The 26,559-nt window shown below is 43.1% G+C and overlaps 1 protein-coding gene across 10 annotated transcripts in view; it reads left to right on the top strand.

The window, feature by feature from the left end:
* Positions 1-206: 206 nt before the first annotated feature.
* The window catches only part of LOC142033761 (OX-2 membrane glycoprotein-like), a 45,186-nt gene continuing 18,833 nt past the window's right edge, over positions 207-26,559 (top strand). For 4 of the 10 annotated variants that reach the window (XR_012651324.1, XR_012651322.1, XR_012651321.1 and 1 more), the window contains exons 1-6: positions 207-472; positions 1,929-2,010; positions 2,797-3,123; positions 3,661-3,927; positions 5,780-5,896; positions 24,451-26,422. Coding sequence is in view for 3 of the 10 variants with exons in the window: in XM_075034082.1 (XP_074890183.1) it covers positions 1,953-2,010; positions 2,797-3,123; positions 3,661-3,927; positions 5,780-5,892 (765 nt within the window). In the remaining 7 variants the exon portion in view is untranslated. Of the gene's footprint in view, positions 473-1,928; positions 2,011-2,796; positions 3,124-3,660; positions 3,928-5,779; positions 5,897-12,714; positions 16,995-24,450; positions 26,423-26,559 lie in introns of those variants that run through there. The other 6 variants (XR_012651323.1, XR_012651326.1, XR_012651325.1 and 3 more) reach the window with 6 other exon arrangements.

The following is a 26,559-nucleotide window of genomic DNA, read 5'->3' as shown; positions in this document are numbered from 1 at the left end:
AGGTTTGAGGTGAGGGGTTTTTGAGGGCCGGGGGGGGGGGGCGAGGGGCAGCCTGCCGTCCGAGGCGGGGCTGGGCGGAGAGGCCGGTGCCCCCCCTCACCGGGGCCGAGCCCCTGCCCGGAGGCTGCTCCCCCCCGGGGGAGGTTTGGCCGCCGGGCGGGGAGGAGGCGCGGAGCGGCGGCGGGCAGGTGTGGTGGCAGGGCGTGCGCCGGCCTCCTCCCGCCTTTCCTGGGCGGGAAGAGCGCTCCCTCAGGCGACGGGTTCGCGCCGCAGCTCTCTTCCGAAGGGGCGTGAGGCGGGGAGGCAGCAGGGGCGGGTGGCGCCGGGGGGGTGCTGGGGCCGGCGGCCAGGAGGCTAAAAAGGGTTTTAGCAGCCGGAGGAGTTTGGCGGAAGGCGGCGGGGGACCGGCGAATCCAGCAGCGCTGGGCTACGCTCGGTGGCTGAGGGGAGCTCCGAGGCGCAGTTTGGGAAGGTATGGCGCGGCGAAGGGTTTGCTTTTTGCATGCCCTAGTCTTACACGGCGCTTTCCACCCGCCGCTAATATGGTAGAGTGGGGGCTTGTGACCCAGAGGGACTTTTGGGGGGGGAACTGGTATAGTTACATCATGGCCTGGTTCCTCATTGTGTGAAATCTTGTAGCTACGCCGGGTGCGAGCGATGGTGTGTTAAGGACTTTAACGGGTATTAAAGCAGTGATTATAACGGGTATATAAAGCAGTTATTGAAAGCTGTGCTTTCCTGCAGGCGTGGCACATCTTTCACTGGTTCGTAAACACTTCTATAACTCGAAATTTCTTGTTCACTTGCTATGCTGGCCCTTGGTTTTTGCACGTTTTTAGGAACATCTATCTGAATTTCTTAAAGCCACTCTCAAGCATCTGGCTACACTGTATTGTCTGGGAAATTCATTGTTTGTTCGACTTGTTGCTGATGGATTCTTGTTTTCTGATTTTTACACGTAAGAACTCGGTCTGTATTCGTGCTCGGTAACTGCAAAGTTGTATCAGGAGTTTTAGCACAGTGCCTTTAAAATTTAAAGGCAGGCTACTGGTTGTGTGTGTGTCCATTGTGTGCACAAATTTGCAGGGAACTTGGTTCTTAAGTAGGTTATTTTTTTTCTCCCTGTATTGCATTTATTCATTAACCCTCCTTTTTTAAGCTGTAAGATAACACAGAAAATGCTTTACAGTTGACTCTTTCTTCTGTTTTTTGCATGTTGTGAAAATCTGTAAAAAGTTGGGCTTTGCTTATGTTCATGACAGAAGATGCTCCCAAGACACATCAGCTAGTTTTGAAGACACTGGCAAAAAGCTCAGATGTAGGTGATGTGTGTTACAGAGGTATTTTATGCAAAATAATGTTTCCACTTAAATATGACCAGGCCAGCTTCAGTTCCAAGCAGGTCTACAATTCAGTTGTATTGTTGCAATATTAACTGGTTAAGGGAACAGGAAGCAAGTTAAGCTCACTAGAGAAAACAGCAACTCAAGCATATTTTTGCCCCTTTCCCACCTTGGAGATATATTTTTACGTAGCAGGTGCAGTATGCCCCGAAAGTTCCCCAATTCATGCAATTTCGGACAGGTGGGGAGTCCTGAAATCCTCAGAGAAGCTGTTTTCAATTTATCCCTTGATCTCAGAAGCTAACTCTACCTCTCTCCTGGTGCCACAGCTAGTCCCGGACAACCAGTATGTCACGCTTCTGGTGGATTAATGCCTTTCTAACTTCCGTCATGCAATTTTTTTCCCACCTTGACCAGAGCACTTTCTGTGTTGTGTAATGAGACCTGTCAAAATGTGCCATCTGCCCCCAGAACTATGTTTTTCTCCCATGACAAAGCTACCATTAATGTTTGCACCCCGGAGATGTGATATCACTGGAAGATGGTCTGTCATTGAGTCACCCATCTCTTCTTATTTTTCTTCAGGTGAAGCGGATTTTCCCTTCCAAAATGACTTTTCGAGCTCTGTTTTTTTGTCTGGCTTGTGCTGGGCTTGGAAAGGCAAATGGTAAGTTGAATTTCCTAAAATCTGCCTGAAAATGGTTGGGGAACTGGTTTCTGATGCCTGAGGCTTCAACGGTCAGAGTAAGAGGCAAAAATAGGTGAAATACAGATTGCTCGTGCCATTTGACATACGTTAGATGGCTGAGGCATAGACATGGAGTTGGCAGATGTGACACAAGACCTCCTGGAGCAGCATTTGGAGATGGGAGGGACACACAGCACCCTGTATCTACAATGACACTGGACACTGTTGCTCACCTGAGTTCACAATTTCCCATAGCGGATCCTCGCCTTACAAACAAACCTTTCTTTTTCTTTCCCTCCCTATCAAATGCACTGCAAACTCTGAAGCTACATAGTCCAGAAATTCTCTTCAGCTCATTTTGCTGCTCAGTTCTCTGAGGATGGCTTGGTGTGCACTTCCCTTATGCATTCAATCCTCCTCTAGCTTTTAGGAGATGAAAATTGAGTCTTTGCTGAGAACGGGAAGCCATGAGCTGATTTAATAAAAATGAAGTGGGAAGTCTGCAGGGATGGGTACAGAAGTATGGTGTGTCCTTTTCTTTTAAACATGTAGAAGAAAGCCAGAGCCTCAGCCAATGTAAATCAACATAACTTCATTGATTTCTAGGAGGATGCAGGAGAAGGACGTTTTGGTGGGGCAAAACCATAGAAACAATATGTAATTGATGAAATTGTTGTGTCTGTGGGTAATCCAGGCCTTAGAATCATTATTAGGCTTCTGAATATGTGTTGTATCTGCCCATTTCACTATTTCATCTCATTGCAGTGGTTTCACAGGCTGAACACAGAAATGTGAAGGTGGGCGACAGCGTGACTCTCAGCTGTGCCCTGACAGAACCCAAGGATGTTCTGCAAGTGACGTGGCAAAAGGACTCTGAAAAATCACACAATAACATAGCTACGTACAGTACCATAAAAGGATTAAAGATTCATGAGCCCTACCAAGACCGAATGAATTTCACGAGCCTGGTGCTCAATGAGACAAGCATCACTTTTTGGGACACTAGAATGGATGATTCGGGGTGTTACACGTGTCTCTTCAATGCTTTCCCTTTCGGCTCCTTCTCGGGACGTACCTGCCTGAGTGTTTCTGGTGAGGTTCTCTGCAGGGATATGTTGCTAGTGGAAAAAGAGGTGTTTTCTCACCCACAGCATTTCCTCGAGCAGACTCAGGAACTGCAGTGGTAAAAAGCAAGGAGTGGGATCTTTGCTTGTAAGCCCCCGAGCAGTCCCAGCTGGAACTTGGGCAAACCACTATTGCCTGTTGCAGTTTCCTCTTGGTGCCAGGTACAACCCCAGTCCTGTGAGCTGCTGTGCTGAACCCTACCGTTGATAGGGAATTAGCAGGTAGGAGAACAGCACGGACCAAGAAATGAGTTTACTGTAACAGATTATTTTAAAACCTGGGATTTCAGGTTGAGTGAAACATTTGGGGTGTATAATGTCAGTATAAGGGAAGGAGTATTGAATCATGGGGGGGACGTGACCCAGTGAACTCCTCTTGCATTCCTGTGCCATGGGGCTCAGTGCGAATCCAGAAAGCTTTGCTCTGGTAATGGCTAAACTGCTATTATTGCTTATGACCAGGTGCTCGTTGTGGTGATGGATTGTCTCATTTGTGTGTTGGAAGGTCTCAATGCATCTGTCCATTACAACATTTCTGAAGGTCATTTGATAGCCACCTGTAATGCTGTTGGCCTCCCAGAGCCCACCGTCACCTGGAACAACTTGTTCAATTCTACTCCTACACAGGAGACAGTCAGGTACACCAATGGGGTGGTGTCCATCACCAGTAAACTGGAGATCAACAACACTCGGAGCATCAGTGTGCAGGACTTGACCTGCAGAGTAAACAACGTGAATGAAAAAATAGAATTGCCTGTGAAAATTAAAGGAGGTGGGTGAACTATACAAGCTACTTGGTAGCATTCTCTTGGCCTCCATGTTTTGCAATAGCATGTTTGGATAGGAATGTGCTGGGAAGAGGAGGGAGTGAAATGTTTATGTGCCAAGTAACAAGAAAGGAAATCCTACTTTGTTTTCATTGCTGTCTTTGAGACAATAACATATTGAGGTCCTATCTAAGAGGGGAAAAAAGCCAAACTAGTCAGCTAGGGAGCTAGCGAGTTTTAGAGGCACCACGCATTTTGCAGCAAGTCGGACTTCAGTTTTCAAGCAGGCCTTCATAGTTTCTTTGACAGTCCAAAGATAGGTATAAATATTTGTCACCTGGTATCTATCTAGATGAAGTAAAAATTCTGTGGGTCACTTAATGAACACTGGAGCGGAAGTTTTGAAATTAATAGTAAACTATCTCTGAAAAAAACAATTAACCAAACATTTCAGTTAAACTTACTACATGTTTTGGTACAGTTAACCTGTGTTTTAGTTTCTCCGACACTTTTGCTAAGACACACGTGCGTTGCAGTAATGGTCAGGGAGGAATAGTACTTTCAAGCAGACAGGAAGGTGATCAGTTGAAGATACTCACATTGGCTTTATGGGGAAATCTTAAATACATCAGCATAACATCTGAATACCCTGTAGTACTAAATTATTTCTTCCAATATTCTGTTCTGCTGGAAAGACTTTCACCCCAGGTCTATAGATGAAAAATAGAAACATTAGAAGCTGAAGTACCATTCTCAGTTCACACAGGAGCATTGACTTAGGTGATTTAAAATTCTCATGTCTCCAAATCCAGAGCCTTAAAAGGAAGACCACTTCAAAATTAGGAAGACAAGAAAAGCAGCTTGGGATTGTGGGTTAATTCCCAAATTACGTGCTCAAGAAGTGATTATTATAAGAATGGTAGTAAAGAGTAAGATCTGACTTTTAGTATCTTCTCTCTAGAAGTTCAAAAGCAAATTAGTTCTTAATTCTGAATGACACTAATTGAAAAGCATAATAAATCTTTTTGTCCTGTCTCAAATGCAATATTCTTTTGGGTTGGCCTTTTAAAAAGGAAATGTGTGTCTCAGCAGGAAACCAAGACTTGTTATTTCTTGCTAGGAGAATGAAAAATCAGCTAATAGCTTGTCGTTTTAACAATCATATTTTAGAGAAAGAGAAATTCAAATGAATAGTTCAACCAAGCTTTGTTAAAGGACATGATAGTTTTGGCTTGATTCAAATAAATTTTAATTCAGAAAGCTTTCCAGCTAACATCAGTGAGCATTGAAATGAGCCTTCATATTATCATTTTGATTAATGGCAGTCAAATGAAGTGGCTAGTGTCTAACCAGGGAGGGACATTATGCTCAGAAGTTGGGTAGAGTTACTTGCAGGCATCAAAAAACGGCCTGTTGTCTTTTCTGAAAGTTAATCACTGCCTTTGCGACAGTGATAAGTGTTTAATAGTAAAAGGAATAACTTTTATTTTACAAACAAAAACCTCAAATTCTGGATGAACAAAAAAACTCTTCAGAAAGGGTGAAGACTCGTATAAAGTTCTGCTTATGTATGTATGCTAACTACCATATCAGGTATGGGAATGACAGTTTTCTTTGCCGTGCATGAACATGAGCACATCTTTTCTTCACAAAGCATTTTCTGTAGGCAAGTAAGTTTGTTTTTGAAAGTACATATGTTCACTCTCTCTTTTGAGCAATTGCTGCTTTCATGTAGCTTAGCAATAACTTTCACAATCTTGATGAGGAACAATTGTTGTTAATCAGACATCCTCTTGGCTCTTTTTCCTACATAAACTAGCTTAGTTTGGTATATTTTTTGTTGTTTTCTTTTCACAGAGGAGGGGTCCTCATTGCTTTTGCTGATGATTACTGTGCCTCTCTTAATTCTCATCACAGTTATAATTCTGATTATGCTGTGCCGGAGGAAGAGGATATGCAGGAGGGGTTGAAGTGGTGAGTCACTGATGCATGGAAACCAACAGTTTTCATAGAGCCATAATAAGAGAGAAGAGTTGAGACTTTGTTGAGATACCGTTAGGGGGTATGAGACTCATATTGGACAAGTAAGCTTTATAATAACATGTTTACAGTTATTAAAGGTTGCCTCAGTTGCATGTAATTTTAAGAGCTGTTTTCCCACTGCTACAATACAGGACTACAAATTGCGAGGGGAGAATCCAAGTAGAGTACAACATGCTGCTCATGGTTTGCTTTCAGGCAGAACTGTCAGCAGAAGCAATTCGCTGGTCTTTTGCATTTTCCTGGAGGGCCACAAAAGTGTTGAGTGTAAGCATGCTCAGAGAAGTTTTGGCAGAAAAGGTATGGTGGAGAGAAACCCATTCATGCAGAGTGACATGCCCTCAAGGGAACGCTTTCTTCTGGTCACAGCACCTTCTTTGTATTTTTAAGACAAACAGTGTAATATGATGGAGAAGTGCGTTCAAACTCACCATATGAGTCTGCTTCCTAATGATGGGTGCTTTTACTCTGCTTAACTAGGTCAAAGTGCTGTGTCTGGCTTTAAATTCTACTATATGTTCAGAAACACCAGCACACATCAACTCGGTTCCTGAATATTTAGATACTTGCTTTATGATGATAATGTGATATAAGGTAAGGAAGTGTTTCCAGGAGCATAACACCTATCTATTGTGAACTTAGACCTACAGCATCTACTGTTAAGAGGGGTTGATCTCGTAAATCTCCTACTGCCAGAGACATAAAAGTCTTTACTGAGAAGAAAGAGAACTGAACACTTCTTACAGCCCAAATACAACTTCTTAATTGTAAAATGTATGTGAGCTTTCCATTGATCCTGTAAACAATTCAGAAGAGAAAATTTCTGTTGAATTTTCAGGCCAACCTGGAAGTTAAAGGGCAAGAACTTGGTTCTTAATTAGTTTTTTTTTTTTTCTTTAAAGGATCAGAAGAAAAAGGTGAAATGCTCAAAAGAAAGATGCGTCTTTATTCTAGAACAACCATTCTAAACACAAATGAGCTTGTACTAAGCAATCTTGAAGGAGAGACTTTGAGGCAGAGGTGACCTAGCAGAGGTCTGGGATCACTCGCTAGAGCAGATCAGAGGGTGAGCAGGCAAAGAGAGTGCTGAAAAGTGCAGGTGCTGCCTTGCAGAGTTTTGAAGCCCCTTCATTGCATCCCAGATGAGGAGAACCACACTGGGATGCTGTGACTGCACCAGTGCCTGAAGCAGGAGCAGGGTCAGTCTGTGAAACATTGCTTGACAAGATTAGGTTGTTCATGTTTAGACTAGGCTGAGGATGTTAACATATTTCTTGGCATGGTTCTTGCCCTTGGATATTAGTAGTTACTGAGGAAATGCCTGCATGTGTTTCCAGAGGTAGCTTGCAACAGGACCATCCCCAGCAGGCAGTACAGTTAGCTTCACAGCAGGTTTCCTGTGCCCTGTACCACCCGCTAGGTATCAAGCTTGGAACCCTCAAGCCATTTCATGCATCCTTGTGCCATGTCATGGGTCATGCAAGACATGATTTCTTGCTGCAGAGACACTCCTGTAATGTACAACAACAGAGCTTACGCATTAGTTTGGACACTTTGAACAGAGCCCCCTTCCGCTGCTTTGTACGTAAAGCATAAAACACAGAAAAGCATGATGTATTTAAACTGAAAGCACTGTGCCCCTTCTTCCTTAGCTAATGGCTCAGAGCTTGAAGCCCCTTTATGTCAGCAAGAGAAGTGGGGTCTCATGCCCCACTGCCTGGGAGGACATCTGGATTCCCAGCCCCACGCATGTGCCGGCGTGTCACAGGGTCGAGACTTCAAGTAAATACCTGTTCAGCAGGGCAGAAGGGCTAAATTAGACGAGCAGTGTTTAGCAGTGGGTGTAAGTTGGTTGTATTAGAGTATATCAACAAAAGCAGGATTTGAGGGACTTTGTGTTTCTTCCCATTTATTGTGGGTTTTGATTAACTGTGATGCCAGGATGTGACTTCTGCAGAGGACTTGTAAGTCGCTCAGTCTCTGTTCTTTTAATGTAGTCTGGTTTTTATCAGTCTTAGTCTGTATCTTTTCAGTTGCTTTTCGGTCTTCAGTTTTGAAAATGTAATGTGCTGACCTGGATCCTTTTCACATAAAGGCCGCATTATTTTATCCAGAGTAATTTTGACCAGCTCATCCTATTCCTTCATACAGTGACCAGCTTAGGAAAGTGTGTTTTTCCATCTTCCTAATGCACATCTGTTTTCCTGAAGGCCTCATTAATTAGTTTGTTGTAAAATTCCAGTACTGGTGCAGTTTGATTGCTCTGTCACCATCTGATTTCCCCCACCACCACCCACCCTGGATGCTCTGCCTGTTGCTGAAAGTTACTGTCACTTTCCTGGCCAAATCCTTAGAATGCCAAAAACACTTGTGGAGCTACAGTTATTTTTAACACTATGTTTAGAGTGCATTACCAGTCCACAAATACCCTGTTGTAAAGAGGAAATCCCCTATACTTCCTTAGCTCCCATCTGAGCAGCACACTGTGGACCCTGGTCTGTTTTTGCGGTGACTTGTTTTTTCCCCAATCATCTGTGAAATGTCTTTATGCTCTTTAAGGCATTGGTTGCAGTTGATTCACCCAAAAGAGAATAACATCTTGCAGAAAGCCCTTTCCTGGTTTTATCCTCTATTATCCTCCAGTTGTGTTGGAACGAGGAGCAGCACCTACGTACATATTTCTGGACGCGCTTTTTGTAACCGCTCATTAGAGAGCTAATGGTGCTGGCTGGAGGATACCAATGTCTGTCTGAGGTCATTACCTCAGGCTTCAATACTTCTTTTCATTCTGCACTAGATAACAAGCAAAGCCTTTCCAGTCTTGTCAAGATGCCTGGTTTTTAAAGTAAAACAACAGCTTTTTATCTGGGTGGCTGGGGACCCTTCTCCGTCAAAGTTTCTTCTCTTCTGCTGTTGAGAGGATGGTTGGTTTTTGCTTTGCTTTTATTTTTGTTGTTTCCCTCCTCTCTGTGGTAGCTGCTTGGGAATCGGGTGAAGAGCTGGGGCTCAAAGTTGATGTCCCATCCCTCAGGCATTTGCCTTGTGTACCAGTTACAGAGCATATATACGTTTTGGTTCTCCCTGAAAACATCCGAAGTAAAACGTCTTCACAATGTTTGGCAGAAAGTCACTTGTTTGAAAACAAACTGAGCAGCCTTTGTAGCAAGAGCTGATGCAAAAGCTTTGGAAAACTCACATCTTCATCCTCTGCCAAGCAGAGGCAAACATAGCCGTGCCTATCACTCTATTTAAGTGCGATGAGCAGGCTGCAATGATTCGCCAGACATAACTTCATCTATGCTGGAGGTTTCTCAGTGCTACTCTTGTGGTAAAAAGTTACACCATTTCCTGCCTGGGTCAGCTAGCAGAGCTTAACTGTAGACTACACCAATGTAAAGCAGTCCAGTTAACAAGGCTGGATTGAAGCAAAGTAAAGGCTATTATTCTGAATAAATTCCTGTGACTTACCTATTGCATACATGTATCAACCTGAATGCTTTCGACAGCATCAGTTGTTTGTTTCAAGCCTTGCAGGGTACTCACATTTCAGCTTGGCCAGTTAAAAAGCTTTATAGTCAGTTCTTAGGAGTTAGCAGTCTGCAGGGTGATAAAATTACACGCAAACAGTTTTCTGGAGGCTTGTGGTGGTCTGTGAGGAAGGGCTATTTCACAAATGGATATAAAGGCCAGCATGATTTTTTTTTTTTTTTTTTTTTGTCTTTTTAAAGCATTGGTATGTTGATCTCTCTTGGGTAGCTTATGCATGTTTTCCTATGTGGAAAGTTTAGAAATGGTCAAATAGTATATTTGTGTTTAAAAAGCTGTAACAACTGGACAAAAAAATTCTTGGAGCTTGTTATTGAACAGATACGATGTGACCTAAGAAAGCTGAGCGAATTAGGTAAACCTGGAAGAGGAAAACTTGAAAGAGTCAAAGAAGAACAGACTAGGACAGATCAAAAAATCCATTCCACAGAAAGTGCCAACATAGCAATGGGTGTTTCCTGTTTGGAAATTGAAACATTCAGGTTTTCCTGCAAGTGGAAATTTTACAGAACTTAGATTAAGCAGCATTAAAGTCTTTGTTTCAAGAGGTTTGTGTCTGAATACAGCCAACTAACTGTATTTCAAAGAGATGCTGAACCTCAGTGTACCTCAAATGCTGTACAAGTGCTATAAAATACATTGAAAATACCTCTTTGTTATCAGCTAGAGATCATTTAATACCCTGAATAGGAATTTAAGACACCCTGATTATTATTTTTTGAAGTTTGGAAGTTGCTACAAATAATATAGATTCAGGTCTGTTAAGCTGTTATAGCAGCTTGGCTGATCAGCTATAATATGTGGGTATCAGAAACCTAAATTTTTGTGGCCAAAGATGTCCTGAAACGTTGAGAAATATGGAAGTCCCGTACAGGAGATTCCAGGTATTTGGGAAACTTTACAAAAACAAGTACTTGCACACACTTTCCATTTCTTTGTTTATAGTAAAGTTCAAAATTATTTCTGGAAGAGCATTATAACAGTATTTTCTAGTGTTTATTCAGTTTGGGGAAGGCTGTGTTTCTAAAATTTGGCTTAAAAATTGTGACCATTCTTCTTTTATCTGTATGACTTGTCTTGTTTTTTCAGTGTATTTGCTTTGACATGCAGCTGTTTTTCTTAATAGTGAGAGACTAGGTAGTTGAGAACAACATAATAGATGCTTGGTTTTAGGAGACTTTTCAGAATAATTTTTCCTGAAGTGACAGCTAAATACCAGTCTTTCAGATGATAAACTGAGGACATAACTCCCTCTTTCATAAGGCAGATGGATATAATGCACCCTGCTCACAGAGGAATGAGTCTCTGGTTGTCGTGTCCCAGCTGGGGAAGCTCATTTTAGAATTGTCCTGGTTTCCTCTCAAGTGTGGCTTTGTTGTGAGCAGGAGATTATATTTGTCCTATTTTGGATTCCCCAAAATAGCAAAAATATGCAGTGGTGTAAGTGAAAGTTGTTTTGGTTACAACAGTCTTATTCCTTTACCCTTTTTAACACTACACTGAAAAAACCCCCAACCCAAACCCAAAAAACCACAGCATAAAAACATTGTAGCCAAACAGACGTAAACAGAGCTAATAAGGGGAGAAAGAAAAAAAAAAAAAAAAAAAAAAAAAGAAAACCCACCAAAACAATCCCTTACAAAAATGTCAGCAGAGGAGTAATTCTGCTGTTAGGCTGCCAATCAAGTTTCCCGCAGACATAAATATTTTGTAACCCAAATGAAAATGTTTTCTGGGTTTAATCACACACTGCTTCCAGACAACTCCTGTTCCCTAGTAAGTCACTTAATTTTCTCTTCACAGAAATGTGCTTGGCAGTATCCTCCAGTCTACATCATATAGAGAGCAAGCATGGGCACTCTTTCCAAGCTTTCCACGATTTAGTGCTACCTGTTTTCATTGCAAAGGACAGGGACAACTGGTGCTTTGTTCATTTTCCCAGCATGTTTTTTTCTCCCAGCTTATTTTGCTGGGGCAAGCATGCTCCTCATCCTGCTTTCCATTTTGGAGAAGAGCTGGGAGAAGGAGTAGCAGAGGAGGAAGGAGGGGAAGGCGCGTAGATTAATTCAGGTCTCCTGGGGCATGGTCAGGGGTTTTGACTAGCAGGATGAAATAAATCCTGTTTGCTACTGACAGGGTGATGGTAGCAGTGTAGTAAACATCTCAGAGCTTGGCCTGCCCATCTAAAGGAGAGGTGTCGAAGTGTAGCCTACTAAAAACGAAGCCCTTTCTTTGCAAACAGGGAGGCCTTTACTGCGTGTCATTAACATGATTTCTATCCTGTTCATTGTATCTGTGCTCATATTTCATTATGAAGTAATTTTCCAGTCCTTCATTCTCCTTTTCATTCCAACAACAGGGCTTTGTAGATAACCAGAAAATAAAACGGCTGGCAGCTGAAAGGGAGGAAAAATAGCACTTCTGTGATATACGAATAGTTGCCTTGTTGTTTCAATTGCTCCTTTACTTCCTTGGTTAGAATCATTTGTGTGCTCAATTACGGAATGTATTTCCTTTGCAAAATACTTTGGCTGTATGTAGGGTTATTAGATAAGGAGATGGAAACTTTTTTCTTACTCTTCTACATGAAAAGTAAGGATGCTGTATATTTCATTATTCTTTTCAAAGCCACATAAAGGTTGTGTCATAAATTGGGTCTCAAATACCAGAATGACATTGTGAAATACCAAACTACTTATATAGTCAACAAATAACCTTATTTATGTATTACTAACCAGGAAAGTTGGTTTGCTTTTCACAGTTTATAAATCCATTGAGGGTTTTGTGTAGTCCTTATCTCACTGTCATATTCTGAATTTTGCAGTGTGTATGGTTTCCAGAATTAAAAAAAGTATTTGGTTTAGTAGTAGGTATGTAGTAAGTTGTTTGGTTGTTTTTGTTTTTTTTTAAAAATCACATAATCTTGTCTTTAGATCAGTTTTTTTAAAAATCTGAAATATTGCTTGAACAAGTGTTGATGGCCTTAGTTTAATGAAAACAAAGTGTAATAACTTCTCTAATTCATTTGGTATTGTATTAGTAGGAAATGGTGAATGCCTTTTTTCTTTTCTTTTTTTCTTTTTTCCTTTTTTTCTTCAGTAAATCATTCTTATTATATGCAAATAGAGTAATATTAATTCGGAAAATTTGTCATGCCATATTCCGTGTCTCTTGTTTGGAAATGCCTTCTTATTTTTTTTCCACAGTTTAAATCTGCAGTAAGGCTTTGCACTCAGCTGCCAATTTCTACATTGAAAAAAGGACATTAGAATTATCCCGTTACTTTCAAGGTACCTTACTAAATTTTCGGGAGATGCAAGCGAGTGAATCTCAAGCCATGCTTACTGTGGGGCAGAGGACGAGGTAATGAGGTGTGCTGTGTAGCAGTAGTTCAGATGGCTGTGGTCAGGTTAAGGGCTGGCTGACGGTGCTGTGCAGCACGAGCAGTGCCACGACATGCTTGCTGCTCCAGTGTTTACCTGAAGGTGGGAACGGCTTTTAAGCCGATCTGTCCAAATTTCCACCATATGGGTTATGGTAAGATGTGCAAACTTCATCCTGATGTGTGTGTAGATCTCCTCCAGGTTTCTGAGGAGGGCTGACTGCTATTTAAAGCGTCAGGAAAGCAAAGGGCAGAATAACCAGCGAGCTGGCTGAAGGCATGCCACCGCCCATCCCCAGGGAGTGCTCCAAATGCCAGTAGGGCAAAAGCTAGGAGTCTTTTTTAGCCACATCTCTTTGGCCCATTGTCTCTAGGAGCTGTAAGTCAGAGCTGTGAAGTGATTTAGGATAATTTTAGGGTGGGAAGACAATCTTTGGGAAGGGCGAGACCAAAAAAATCTAGCAGTTGTCTTTTATAGAGTACTGTAAGCTGGACTGATTTTTAAATCTTGGTGATTGAAATCACCAGGCAAGAAGCTTTGATTTAGATCTTCCAATGTAATTCTGTTTTCACTTTCTCAGTTTTCATTAGTTTACTTAAAAATACATGTTTGTTGTTGTGGTTGTACTGTAATAACTGTAGGTTTTACTTCAGTGGTCATAAACCAAAATTGACATGTAAATTGGTATCTTGTGTAATAGAAACTACCTGAGTTTTAAAACAACTTTTCCAATAGTGTACTTTGTATTACACTTGTAATATCTTTTGGCAGCTACTGCTGAGCAGGATCACTTGGCTTCCTCCCATGGTAAAACGGTTTGTAAGCCAGCTCCTGCCCTTCTGCTGGTAATGAATGGGTTTGAGTGGAGTGTCGACAAGCTGGGTAGTTTTTCCTCACCCAAGGAGAAACCGCTGTTGCGGTGCATAGCATGGCATTTTCATAACCGTTGTTTTCAGGCTTTCTCATAAATATGCTCCCAAAGGAATTTCTGTTGCTTAAGGACAAAAGGGGAGGAGAAAAAAAACTTTTTTTTTTCCCACCAGTTTAAGGCTATTCCTCTTTGGAGCATAACAAAGTAATGAGGGAGCTGAATGTTCCTCAGAGTATCCCTTTTGAGAAGGGGGGGGGGGGGGGGGATGTTGTCAGTGTGGGGCAAGCTGGATGGCGTGAGCGCTGACCGCTGGGAGCGGTGCCACCTGTGGCTTTGCCGGCATCTCCGGCGGTGCTCCGGGCAAGTGGTGCTGGGATCAGGTATTCTGGGTTTAGGCACAGACCTTTCTATGTAATGACACTTTGTGTGGCAGGTGTGCTTCTGTGCTGCTAAAGATAAGGTAGCTTCTTAAATTTAAGGTAAGATATCATCTATAGTGAAGAAAGGAAGCAAGGGGGAACACAGGCTGAAGCCTGGTTTTGTTGTGTTTTAGGAAGATGTGCAGATTGTTGTACAGCAGGGAAGGTCCTATGGTTGTTCACCAAAGGGCAGTTTTATGACTGTTCATCCCCACTTTCCTCACTGTGCATTTCTGCCCTGCCACCCCAGTGGCAACCACACCACTCAGCAACACCCGAGGCAGCAACACAATGGCCACCATTCATCCTTTAGCCTGTTTTTTCTTTGTTTTCTAGGATTCTAGAGGATTTCTGTTCACCTACCAAATCATTACAGCCCAGCAGCCTGAAGTCAACATTACAAGCAGTGACTTGACTGGCTGGAAAGAAACAGCAATAAAAGGGAAATATATCACATACACTACTCTATCTAGACGCCGAGTTGATTGCTGAAAAGACTAGCACAATGTTTGTTATCCGGTCTAGACGCTTAATCATAAAAAGTAGGCCCAGAGGGACCACTTAGTCCACTCCTCTGCTGCCAGCCAAAATCTATTTTGCTTGTGCCACTCTTGGTACTGCCAGTGTGCAAAATGCATTTGCCTTCTTCCAGCTGAGTTTTGAAAACATCCATAGATGGAGGCTCTGCAAGCTCTCTGGGGATCCTCTTCCAGTGCCTAACTGCTCTCGCAGTAAAGAGGGATTTAATTTTTACCAACATCTGTCTGCAATTTCACTTGCAGCAACTCTGCATTCATCGCCCTCTTCCTGTCATCTGGTTTTCCTTCTTTCATCCAGCTGATCCGACTCCTTTTTCTCAGCGAATGTGTGAATGTGTCAACGACTGTATTGCTTGACTCTCTCTGGAGAGACCTACTGGACTCAAAACCACAGGACTCAAACCACACCAAATCTGCCAAAATTATTGGGGAAGAGCAATAGGGCTCCAAGCAGGTGACAGATTAGAGGCAGTGGCAGCCACAGTTGGGAAAGAAGAATTATAAGTAATTTATTTTAGTGGGCTTTTCTTACTAACCCTGGGGTGATGGCTTTTTTTTTTTTTTTTTTTAATATATAAGTGAGGAGGAAATGAAAGCAAAGTCCTGTGTTTTTTCTGAAACAACTCTGTTAATACCCCAGCCTGCTCCTTACTTAGCTGTCAAAATGCGTGGACTAGGTTTGTCAATAGTTCTTCTCATGGTCATCTTATGCACTGTTCGGAATAGTCTCCCCTTTCTTCATCCTTTTTTGTTGTGTCTTTTTAAACACAGACAGATAGCTCTGCTGGCCAAAAGCCATACTTGGACCTTGTTGTGTGGGATGTTACACCCTGACCTAACTATCGTGTGTCACTACTGCAGATGTAATGGTATCAGTGGGGAGTCTTGCAGAGGCTGAATTTACTGCTTTGCCATGATTTTGGTAGCAGATAATGACACTGCTGCTCTTACGAGCTGGGACCTAACTCCGCTCCTGCCCCAGGTAGGGTTGGAGCTCTTCTCCCCCCCGCCACCACCAGTTGCTCCTTGCTGCCTCCCAAAGCCTGTTCATCTGGCCGTTTCCAGGCTTAATGCTCCAGTTGCCTGTCCCCGCTTCTTGCTGTGCGGGAGCAGGCTGCTTTTGAGAGCAGAGCACTCCTGGGCATTAGCTTGCAGCTCGTTGTATTTGCGAGGGGTCAGAGCCTCGGTGTGCCCTCTGCCTCCCAGTGCCTCGACAGGGCTCTGTGCCTGCTTCATGGGGTGAAGGTTGCTAAAAACAAGCCTACCTCTGGGCACACCGACTTTGTGGCCCATTTAACTGACAGAATAGACAGGCGGGAGGACTGCAGGGGTCTTTGGTGATTTTTGTTCTGCTGACAAATGCTAATGTTTAAGGTGTTTCTCAGTCTTCCTTCTGTCCAAATATTTGTCACTATATTGGGATCACTACCAGTATCCTCTTGTCTTCTGGGTTTGATTAGCATTTATTTGTGTATCTGAAATATTCCATCTTACTAAGTGCGTAGCATTTTGGATTGTGCTTTTTATGTCATATGTTTACCAAGAGTGCAAACTGTCAATTTAAAAAAAAAAAATGAACAGAGAAGATTTAGTAGATGCAAGACTTATGATTAAGTGTTCAGAACCAGTATTTTGTTGGTTCTAGAGCAGTGGCCTCTCTAGAATCTGGCAAAAAGGTGTGCGTGTGTGTATATGTGTGTATTAGTGAGGATGTGAGGGACGACATTTGCTGTTGTTATTGTGGGTACAATATGAATTATTTATTTATATATTTCACTTTTTCTAATTTAATTAAAAAAAATACATCTGATCCGGCCCAAACACCAAATGGTCCATATTTTATTTTTCTTTTTCTGCTTGTTTGGGATACCAGAAATGCTTCATTGCAAGTTGGGCTTTTTTGTAGTTTTGATTTACACCTTGCTTCCTTTCTGTACAGAAAGTGGGACTTCAGGGGGTTTTTAAGGTGTTTTGGTTTTGCGTTTCATTTCGTTTTGGTTTTTTTTTCCAAAAAAATTTTGAGCAAAACAACTTTTGAGATACATTTACAGAAGTATTTTTGACCACAGCAGCTGTGGTTTACTTCAGATTTGAAAATAACTTCAGTCAATCAAAAAATTGTATTTTATATTTTTTAGAGGTATTGTGTGTGTGTGTGTGTGTGATGTTCATTGGTTATTTATTCTTTATCTGAAGTTACATGCTCTACTGATGTATTAACTGTCCTGTTTTCTGTATTTGCCTTTGCTGAAAAGAAGCTAAATAAAGCAACTTTGAACATAAGGCCACATGATTCCTTTCATTTGTAGCATGCTGCTTGTGAGCTTTTATAAATCGATGAGAGAAGCATCACACATGAGCTCTAAGTGCATAAATAATTCCTTTGGGAAAGGCAGTAGTGACCTGGTGTATTCTTTAAGACATATGACCTTTTGAGGTGAATTGTGAAACCACAGTAATTTTTGTCATGGCATCAGCTTGCACTTTTCTTAAGATATGATAGTGAGAAACTTGGATCTAGTTAAAAGGACATGGCAACCCTGCCATCTTCCTAAAGGAGCTGAGTGTTTTAGGATTATGTCCTAGGTGTTGCAGTACCAGTGAAAGGCAGCAGTTTATTGCTGTTTGAGCTCTACCAGTTGGCAGAATAGAATAGAACAGGCAGTGATTTCCAGAGGTTTTGAGATTGCAACATAAACTCCCACTCTTGACTTTTTCAGGAAAACAAATGGTTGCTACTGATGGTTTCTGAAGAACTTTCTTCTAGATGTTGGCCAGAAGTGCAAGTCTCGTTGCCAACATAACCTCACCCTGAGTGATGGGAGTTAGTAGTTTCTTTTCCTGGGAATATGGCGCTCTGAGATCAGCCAGGTCACCTCTCCATGCACAAAGGGAAGGTAGTGAGCCAGCAGCACCACTGCCTTGAGCACAGTGCAGGGCAAGCTGTGGTTTTCTCAGGCAGAAGAGGAATTTTTACTATGCAGAAGAGCAAAAGGGCTGCCTACTGTGGCCCAGGAGCTCCCAGCAGAGCTGGGTCAAGTGTGGCTTGGCCCACCAGTCGTGAGGTGAGTTGTGCTGGCACAGCAGGGCTGGGGCGGTTCAGGCTGGGGCTGAGGTACCGTAGCAGGGTTGAATGACCTGAGAGAAAGTAGATTGGCCACCTTTAACTTCACAAAAGGTAAACAAGTGCACAATGGCAGGTTTCCTCAGGGAAAACCTCAAGGTTGCTGTAAAACCTGTAAAAGGTTGCTTTTTTGGCTGACAGCCTGCTCCTCAGAACCAAGCCAAGATGTTTGCTTTTGTTTTCGAGTCACAGTGAATTGTTTAGTTCCTACAGCTGTGTCCTCTCTTTGCTTTTGTCCCTGGCATGCTCAAGGATGCCATTATTCTTAGTCTTGAATTGTGCTGACATACAGGACAGGAAGGTGAAGTGTCTGCTGGAGATAACAACTTCCATGCATGGTGATGGAAAGAGAGGGTCTTCAAAACCCCAGCAGGCAGGGCTTGTTTCTAGGAAAGGGGGAGTTTGCAAAAAAAAAAAAAAAGAAAAAAGATATCACTTCTGATGGCAGTATGAGGAGGACTTCTTCTTTTTGCCTCGGGTGTTTTCTCATTGCCTCACCACACTGTCCACCCAGCTGGAGGCTGGGGCAGCTGTTCCAACTGCCTCTGAAGAAGTGGCGAATGTGTGCTTGGGTTTTCTCTTGTATCTTTTCCTCATCCTTCACCAATCCATGAATTTTGCCTCTGCACGACATATTTCCAGTTTCCAAGTCTGAGAAGTAGACTTTCTGGATGTGTCTGGGTGACTTTTTCCATTGTGTCATCCCATATTCCTGCCTGCTTCGCTCCTGTGTTTGCCTGGCTGCTGCCCTGCTAACTAAAATGCTGTTTGCTTTGAAAGCATGGCACCAGCTGTTCTCAAAGTCTGCTGCATAACAAGATGTCAAGGAAGGAAGTGCAGGATAATTTTAGAAGCTAAGAGGTTGTGTGGTGGGGGGTTGTCTGGATTTGGTTGTGGGTTTTTTTTCCTTAAGATAGGCTGAAGTTAGCAGCAGAATCAGCCCTGGACAAGAATTTGCATGTTGATGACCAGTATTTATCACCTAGAAAGGTTTAAAAAGCCTTAAAGTTGAAGGCGTTTAAATGTGTTTTTCTGAGACCATGTGCAGTGAGCAACATTCACTTCCCGTATATAGGTATCACCTGCTGCCTCCTCTCCAGGACCGCATGCCATTTTTCATTCTGAATAGGGTGTTTTTATTTCTGTGGCCTTAATCCCATGACATCTAGCTGGAAACCTCCACAGCCTTCTGCAGGTCTGTTTCTGCACAGTTAGCTGCTTAATGCTTTGTGTGCCGGAAGAAACTTGCTTCACAGTGTTTCCAGCGCGTCTGAAAGCTCTTCAGTGCTAGTGCTGGCATGGCGAGTGTGCCTTCTGATATTCAGCAGCTTTCATGTGTCATCTTCAAAAAAATCTGCCTGGATGGAGTCTGAGGCAGGCTGTCTGCCCTGTCTTAGTAGGAAAACGTGTGGGTAGTGAGTTTCTTAGTCAGCCCCCTCAACTGCTGAAGCCCTCATGCTGAAGCAAGAGAGGCAATCTGCAGCTTCCACATGCCAAAAAGATCGGTATCTCCCCCGGCGACCGAGGGCCCTTTTGCCATGGGATACGTAGGGATGGCTTGAAGGTGATGGGAACGACAGGAGCTCAGTGCTTTGAGTCACTCTACAAGAGGGAGGTGTGGGTGCCTGGATGGATGGAACTGGGCAGTTGTCCTGGTTTCAGCTGGGATAGAGTTAACTGTCTTCCCAGTAGCTGGTACGGTGCTATGTTTTGAGTTCAGTATGTGAAGAATGTTGATAAGACTGATGTTTTCAGTTGTTGCTCAGTAGTGTTTAGACTATAGTCAAGGATTTTTCAGCTTCTCATGCCCAGCCAGGGCACAAGAAGTTGGCACAGGACACAGCCAGGGCAGCTGACCCAAACTGGCCAACGGTGTATTCCATACCATGGGACGTCCCATCTAGTTTAGGAACTGGGAAGTGGGGGTGGGGAATCGCCGCTCGGGGACTAGCTGGGTGTCGGTCGGCGGGTAGTGAGCAATTGCACTGCGCATCATTTGTACATTCCAATCCTTTTATTACTACTGTTGTCATTTTATTAGCGTTATCATTATCATTATTAGTTTCTTCTTTTCTGTTCTATTAAACCGTTCTTATCTCAACCCACAAGTTTTACTTCTTTTCCCGATTTTCTCCCCCATTCCACTGGATGGAGGGGGGAGCAAGTGAGCGGCTGCGTGGTGCTTAGTTGCTGGCTGGGGTTAAACCACGACAGCATTAAAGAACAGGATTGCAGCCCTGGCCTTGCTAACCTGGGTTTCCCTAAGGAAACGGAGGAGATGGATTTCCTTACTAATTGCAGCCTAGTAAATCACTTCTGGAAGACAATGTAGCTGAGTGTAGTAGGGTGACAGGAGGAAGTGGGGTGTTTCCCACTGCTTACTTGAAACAGGGTTTAAGCAGATCACTCCTTGGCTGATGAAGTATGTATCACACAGATTGCCTGTTCTGGCAATAGTTAAAGTACTTTTTTAAGCAAATATACTGTGAGAGAATGACGGATTTATGTTTGATTTCACCCACTTTTAAAGTGTTTCTGATTTCAACTGCTTTCTTCCTGATTATGTCCTTCCCCGTTCGGGCTTCCCTGACCTTTTGTTCCTCTTGGTCCTGGACAAGTCCCTTCCTGGTCACTCCTTTGTCCTTTGCAAAGGATTTTGCCTAAAGAGTGCTATTTTCCTGTTTATCTGGACACACCCTCCATCTGACTGCTCCCTTTCCCTCTCTGATACCCAAGAGTTCACAGCGGTCACTCCATCACGTGAGGGTTTTATCATCTCCCTGGGTCACAGTAACCACACAGGGAAAGTAGCTCTGGTGAAAGGTCGTCCTTGTTTCCAAACCAGAAGGCAGCCCCTCTGGGAGAGGCAAATAACCTGGACACCAGTAGACAGACCTGGGAAAAATGGATGTGACTCTCTGTCTGCAGGAGCTCCATGGAGCCCCGATCCTGGGCACACATTGCCTGAACCTCATGTGGAGCCCACTGATGTGTCTTCTGCTCCATTGCTAGGCTGCATGCTTGTCCCATTGGGATGCATGGAAAAAAGAATGTGCAACCATGGGCCTGCCTGAGTAATGTGATTGGTGTTTCACCGTGGAGCAAAAGGGAAGCGTACTCTCACCACTGTTGCACTAGTATTAAGTTTGATTTATATTAAGTAGCTGGGGATTTCAGCTAACTGACCTTTATGTAGGGGTGATAAATATTGGCATTGTTCTGCCTCCTTTATCGCGGTACAATCTAGGATAAGAAATCAAAAGGTAACTATGAAATCTACTTGGTAAGGCTTGTTTTCTTGCTGGACCAACCAGCCTGGAAGCAACCACTCTGTGGTGATGAGAGCAGCTCTAGGAAAATGCACAAGGCTTTGATGGAAACACTGGAGAATGTTTGCTTGGAAGGAAGGCATAGTGATAGGAATGAGAGATGGGATGTCTCAGGGTGAGAGAAACCTGCCTTGTTTTCCTGCCAGCCTTGAGCATCCCGGCAGGAACCTGCATGAGACTAGTTGTGCTGGAAGAGGTGAGAGAGAGCTCGTGTGTCCTGCTCTGCCTCCGAATCACATGCCTGGAGTCAAGTAGCTGCTTATGTGTCCTCGGCTGTGCTTTCCTCTCGTCCTGACTGCCAAGGGTGCAAACTTGCACGCGTTGGGCAGCAGCCCAAAGGACTGCCTGGTGGCCACCATGCTGCTGCAGCACGTGCTCTGCCCTTCCACCTCCAGGCAAGCCCAATGCCCTCCCCTGGTGTTCCTAATTCTTCCTTAAACCGCTATGTTTCCCTACAGATAGGGAGACGTGAGAAGCGATATATGAAACATTTTTCTGATCTATGTGAAAGAACGGGATTGGAATTCAGAGTTAAACGAAGGTAAATTCATCCTGCTTGATCTGGAGTGATGGCAGGAACTCAGACGAACTCTTCAGGAATACTTTTGCACTGAGCTGCATAGTGTTTACAGGGAGCTGAGATCAATATTTTAATTTTAGGATCTTTAGGGAGTTTGTTGCAATATTATCGCTGATAGGGTAAAAGTGCTGTTGACCAGGGTTGTTCTGTAGTGAACAGCTCTTCTGTCCCCCTGCCCCCATCACTCCCACCTCAGTGAAGCCCTTCCTAGTTTGCAGCTGAGAATCCTACCTTCTAAACTGATTTGGGCACCCAAGGGGCTAAATCTTATTGCAACTTGCAGTAGTAACTAGGAACTGAGATCCTTTTCCCATCTGCTTCACTGGAAAGATAAATTGTTAACTCTGCCTGTGTTGACCAGCCATGTTTTGGTTTGGCTGCCTGGCAGAACTGCAATGTTTGAGAAGGGGCAGACTGGCCACTTGAGAAACTGGAAAATTGGAATTGGAGAAATTGCGATTCTTGAGTAGGCTGGCTGCCTCCTAAGCAAAAGTTTTGTTTTCACTGGAAGAGCAGAAATCCCAGTGTCAGGGAAGATTAACAACACAAGTTCACGGGGTACGTGTAGGAGATGGTTGGCAGTCTACCAAGAATGAGAAATGCAGATGGGGAGCCCCTCCGGTGTTGCCCCGTCCCCTCCGAATCGGTGAGGGAGCAGAGGCAGTGTGAAGCCCTGTGACTGACCTACAGCAGCAGGCTGCAGGAGTTACTCAGCATGGCCTTGCTTAACACCCGAGGTTGAGGGTTTTGCAGCGGTCTCCCAGTTGTGTTTCCTACGAAATGCTTTTTGGGACTGTGAAGAATTTATTTTTTGAGTGCTCAGCTGGCCTCAGCTGTTCAGGTTCACTCGAGATCTGGACTCTTGAGTCTTCAGACACATTTCTGTTAGTGCTGTGCAGGCCGGATTTGGGTGAGAAACTTTAATCTGATGTTGGATTTGTAAAAGATAAAACTCTCTGCTATGGGGTAAACATGGTGCAGTGAATATAAAGAGCTCATTATGTCTTTATCTTTTGGCATGTAAGCAGCACTCCCATCTATGGAAAAATCTCTCCATTCCCACAGGAGTAGGAACTGTATCTCTGCTAGCCAACCCAGATATTTTCCCTCTCCCTTCTGACACAGCTCTGCATGTTAATCTCAGTAATGTAAACAATCTAGGGGTAAAATTAGCCCTAGAAAACAGTATGGGCACCCTAGCATCTAGCAAAATTGTTACACTAAAAGCAGGGAAGAAGGAGCCATTGCAAAAGATCAGACGTGGAAACCTCAAATGGTGTAAGCAGCTAACTGGACTAACTAGAACAGATTTCTGGTTTCCTGGAAGCACTCCTCAGGGCATTTTCCCCTTGCGTTTGAAGTGAGGTTTCTGCTGCGAGGTCTTCCTTCTTCCTCAGGCTTTTCTATATTAGCTGAAAGGTTGGTATTTTAATATAAGAGGGCAGATATTCCCAGAAACTGCACAATTGTTTCTTCTGGTCTTTATGACTTTTTTATAAGTCTGAAATTTGAGGGGATAAGTGGTAAACAATAGGCATGAACTCATTTGCTATCAGCCTAATTTGTATTATGTGGATAATAGGACAAACTATTCAACACGAGGTGTAAATCCCCTGCTCAGTGGTTTTACACCACTCTTAGGACAGTGCAAGCCGACTTAATTTAATATCCTTGTTTCGTTTGCTTGCACTGTGTACAGAATGGCTGTTTTGATGGCATGTGTGCAATCCATTTCAATACAGAGTGGGTTTGGGCAGGTACAGCTTTCATATAGTTGCATGTTTCATACGTGTAGCTGATTGTATCCGTATGCATTTGTTAGACTTCTCTGCTGAAATATTTGGGAGAGAGTTTTGAGCTATGTTTAGATTTTACAGGCTTTTATATCCTTTAGAGAAAATAATTAGCGTGGGGCTGTTTCTTAAAGAGGAAGTGCCCCTGAACAGGCATTTAGGAGAAATGGGGCTGTTGATACAGCCCTGTCCCAAAACACTGTCTGTCTTAGTTCAGATACTGTATGATTTAGATGTCTACAAATCATTCTTCTCTGCTGGCATGCACATATATGGTGTATTATATTTTTTAAATAAAGTATTTTTATTCATCTTGTCACAGTATAAATAATGTTAAGTCAAAAAAGAAAATATTACTTCACTGTCTTTACTGCCAGAAGTTTTGCTTCCAAAAATAGGGTAAATATAAACAATTGCTTTTTTTGCCTTTCCCACTGAAATGGTGGAAGGTACCTTCAGTGGAATAAATAAATATTTTCTAAGAGAAGTATTTCAAGGTTTAATAAGTCTTTAACTTAAAATGTTCCATAATGTTTTATTTTACCATTATAAGTTACTATGAAAATGTTTTATGTTAAGGAATAGATAGCTTGTGAACAACAATAATTAATATAAAATTCTACACCACCTGACTCTGATTTCCTGCTCTGGTTGAAGGTAAGAGAGTACAGTAGAGGGAAAAAAGAGAGCAGTGATTAGGATGCACAACAAACCAAATAAGCTGTGCTGAGACTTCAGGTAGAAATTGGATTTTTTTATGAATCTCCTTTCTCAGTGGCCTTTCCAAACCAGTAGCAATTTGTAAATGGAGTTGCCTCAGTTTCTGTTACCTTGTGTGAAGAGGAATTGTCTTAAAGGAGTTGCTGAGAATGACCTCCACGCTACTCTGTGTCTTTGTCTTCAGAGCACGGAAAGACAGATGATGGTGGAGCCAATCCCCTCGGGCAGAGGAAAGATCCTGAACCTGCTCCGTATGACATGGGATGCCATCAACACTGGGCTATAGGGCAGAAGAGGAACTACGGCAAGAAGCAGACACAATTGCAGGAATTATGGAGGATTATAGGTGAGAGTTTAACTTTGTGAAGAGGAACTTAAGGAGGCCACTTCTTTGTGTGATGGAGTGGGTTTTGAGGGGAGTGCCAGTCAGAAGCCAGCTGCACTTTGAGGTGCAATAGGAGAGCCCCCTCTCTCTGGAGAGCCTGTGCTTGCAGAAACCTGACATGGGGCTTCTTCAGATTTTTGCTGCCTGTATGAACTCGCCTGTTTCCAGGAGAACTGCTCTAATACCTAATGCTGGTGGTTTTGTTGATTGGCTTTTGTGCTAAAAAAAAAAAAAACAAGACCCATGCAAATTCTCACATTTACATGATAATCTCTGTTGATATAACTTTGGTTCTAGATATGACTTTATCTCTAGGTAATGGAGTCAAATAGAAATATGTGGAAATACAGATGTTAGTTTTCATTCTTGCAGAAAACCTTGAAAACCTACTCCAGGTTCCTTATTAGGGCACATGTAGTCATATTTTATCCTCTGTTTTAAGATGAACATGCATATGTATGTACAACTAGTACTTAACTTTCTGTGCAATTTTCTGACTTCTGTGATGTGATCCCAAGATAATTCCAGCTTTGAGGTTACTCTGAGTAGCCCTTCTCCCTAGACAAGATCTTCCACTGAAAAACAGAATGACTTTTAAATTCAAAAATGTACGTTTGGTTAGTATCTAAACAAGGAGCCTTCACCTTCTAGAAAGAGAAAATTGAGGTGACAGACAGAAGTAAAGGGCCTGTGTACATCTTGTTCCCACCTTGTGGTGTCCTTGCAGGCAGATCCTTGCTTCCAGGTTTGATTTCAGACAACTCTTGTGTTTTTCTGCCTTGCATCAGGTTTTGCACAGTGCCTTCTAGTCGTTCCTCGTCTGCTCTCAGCTCCTCATGGTGCTTTCTTTAGGGGATGCAGGTCCTGGGCTCTTCGCTGGGACTCTCCTTCTATGTAATAACTTCAAGGCTGGAGCTTTCTTTTCTAGAACAGATGTAGTTACTTCCAAGAAAAAGAGTACTTCTCCTTCACAAGTGCTAACTTGAACCAATCACTCCCTTTCTAAAGACACACGCTGCCCAAATTGAAAAAAAGGAAGGCCCAGACCCCCAAAAGGCACATCAGGAACTTCACTTCTCTAAGAAGGCAAGTATTTAGACCCAGTGGAAGACACATCTGCATGGCCTGGGACCATCTTAAAGGATGCCCAATAAGCAGCTACTGGAATACAGCTTCCCCTGTGCTGCACAGCAGCTCTCTGTGTGTGCAGCGACTCCAGCTTGTCTAGGATATTGTGACTTCCAGGAGGGAAATGTCTGATTTTGCTACATACCGGAGATTTTAATCTTTCCTTGCAGGCAGTAGGGAAAGCCTCAGTCCACTGATTCTTCTGGGAGGAAAAGATTTGAATGTAGAAGATGCAATACTAAAAGTACTGTCAGTCTCCTTATGGAAGAGGGAAATGTGACATAACCCAGGTGTGTAAACTCAGTGGGTTTAGGCTGGAAAAAAATCTCTGGGTATTAATGCGGAGATCTAGCTCTTCTTTCTCGTCTTATATGTGCTATATATGATTGAAGCAGTGTAGTGCAGAAAAGAGAAAGTACTAAGAATGACACTTCTCTGCCCTAACTTGGAAGAAAAATTGTTTTGTCCCATGGGGACAAGAATTAAAATTTTTCACTGGATCCTAATTCTGAGTGTATATTTTCTTTCTGCTCCATAATCTCCAGAGAATGAGCTGCCTTGGCTTTCCCACATCCTGAGAAAGTTCAGACTACTTTCTTCACAGCGTGTCTTTTTCCCTTCCCAAGCAGTTGGGCAGGAAGAGGTGAGACCCACCAGTTTGTCTTGCTGCCTGTGAGCAGTGCTCTTGATACAATGACCCAGTCCAGAGTGGGAGGGGGAGGAGGAGGGCTGAACTCTTTTGGTCTTGTAGCAAAACTTTCAAAATGGTTAACTCCCATC

This window comes from Buteo buteo, chromosome 8 (genome assembly GCF_964188355.1).
Source record: "Buteo buteo chromosome 8, bButBut1.hap1.1, whole genome shotgun sequence".
NCBI lineage: Eukaryota > Metazoa > Chordata > Aves > Accipitriformes > Accipitridae > Buteo > Buteo buteo.
The sequence above is the reverse complement of the archived record's forward strand: the minus strand, read 5'-3'. Positions and strand labels throughout refer to the sequence as shown.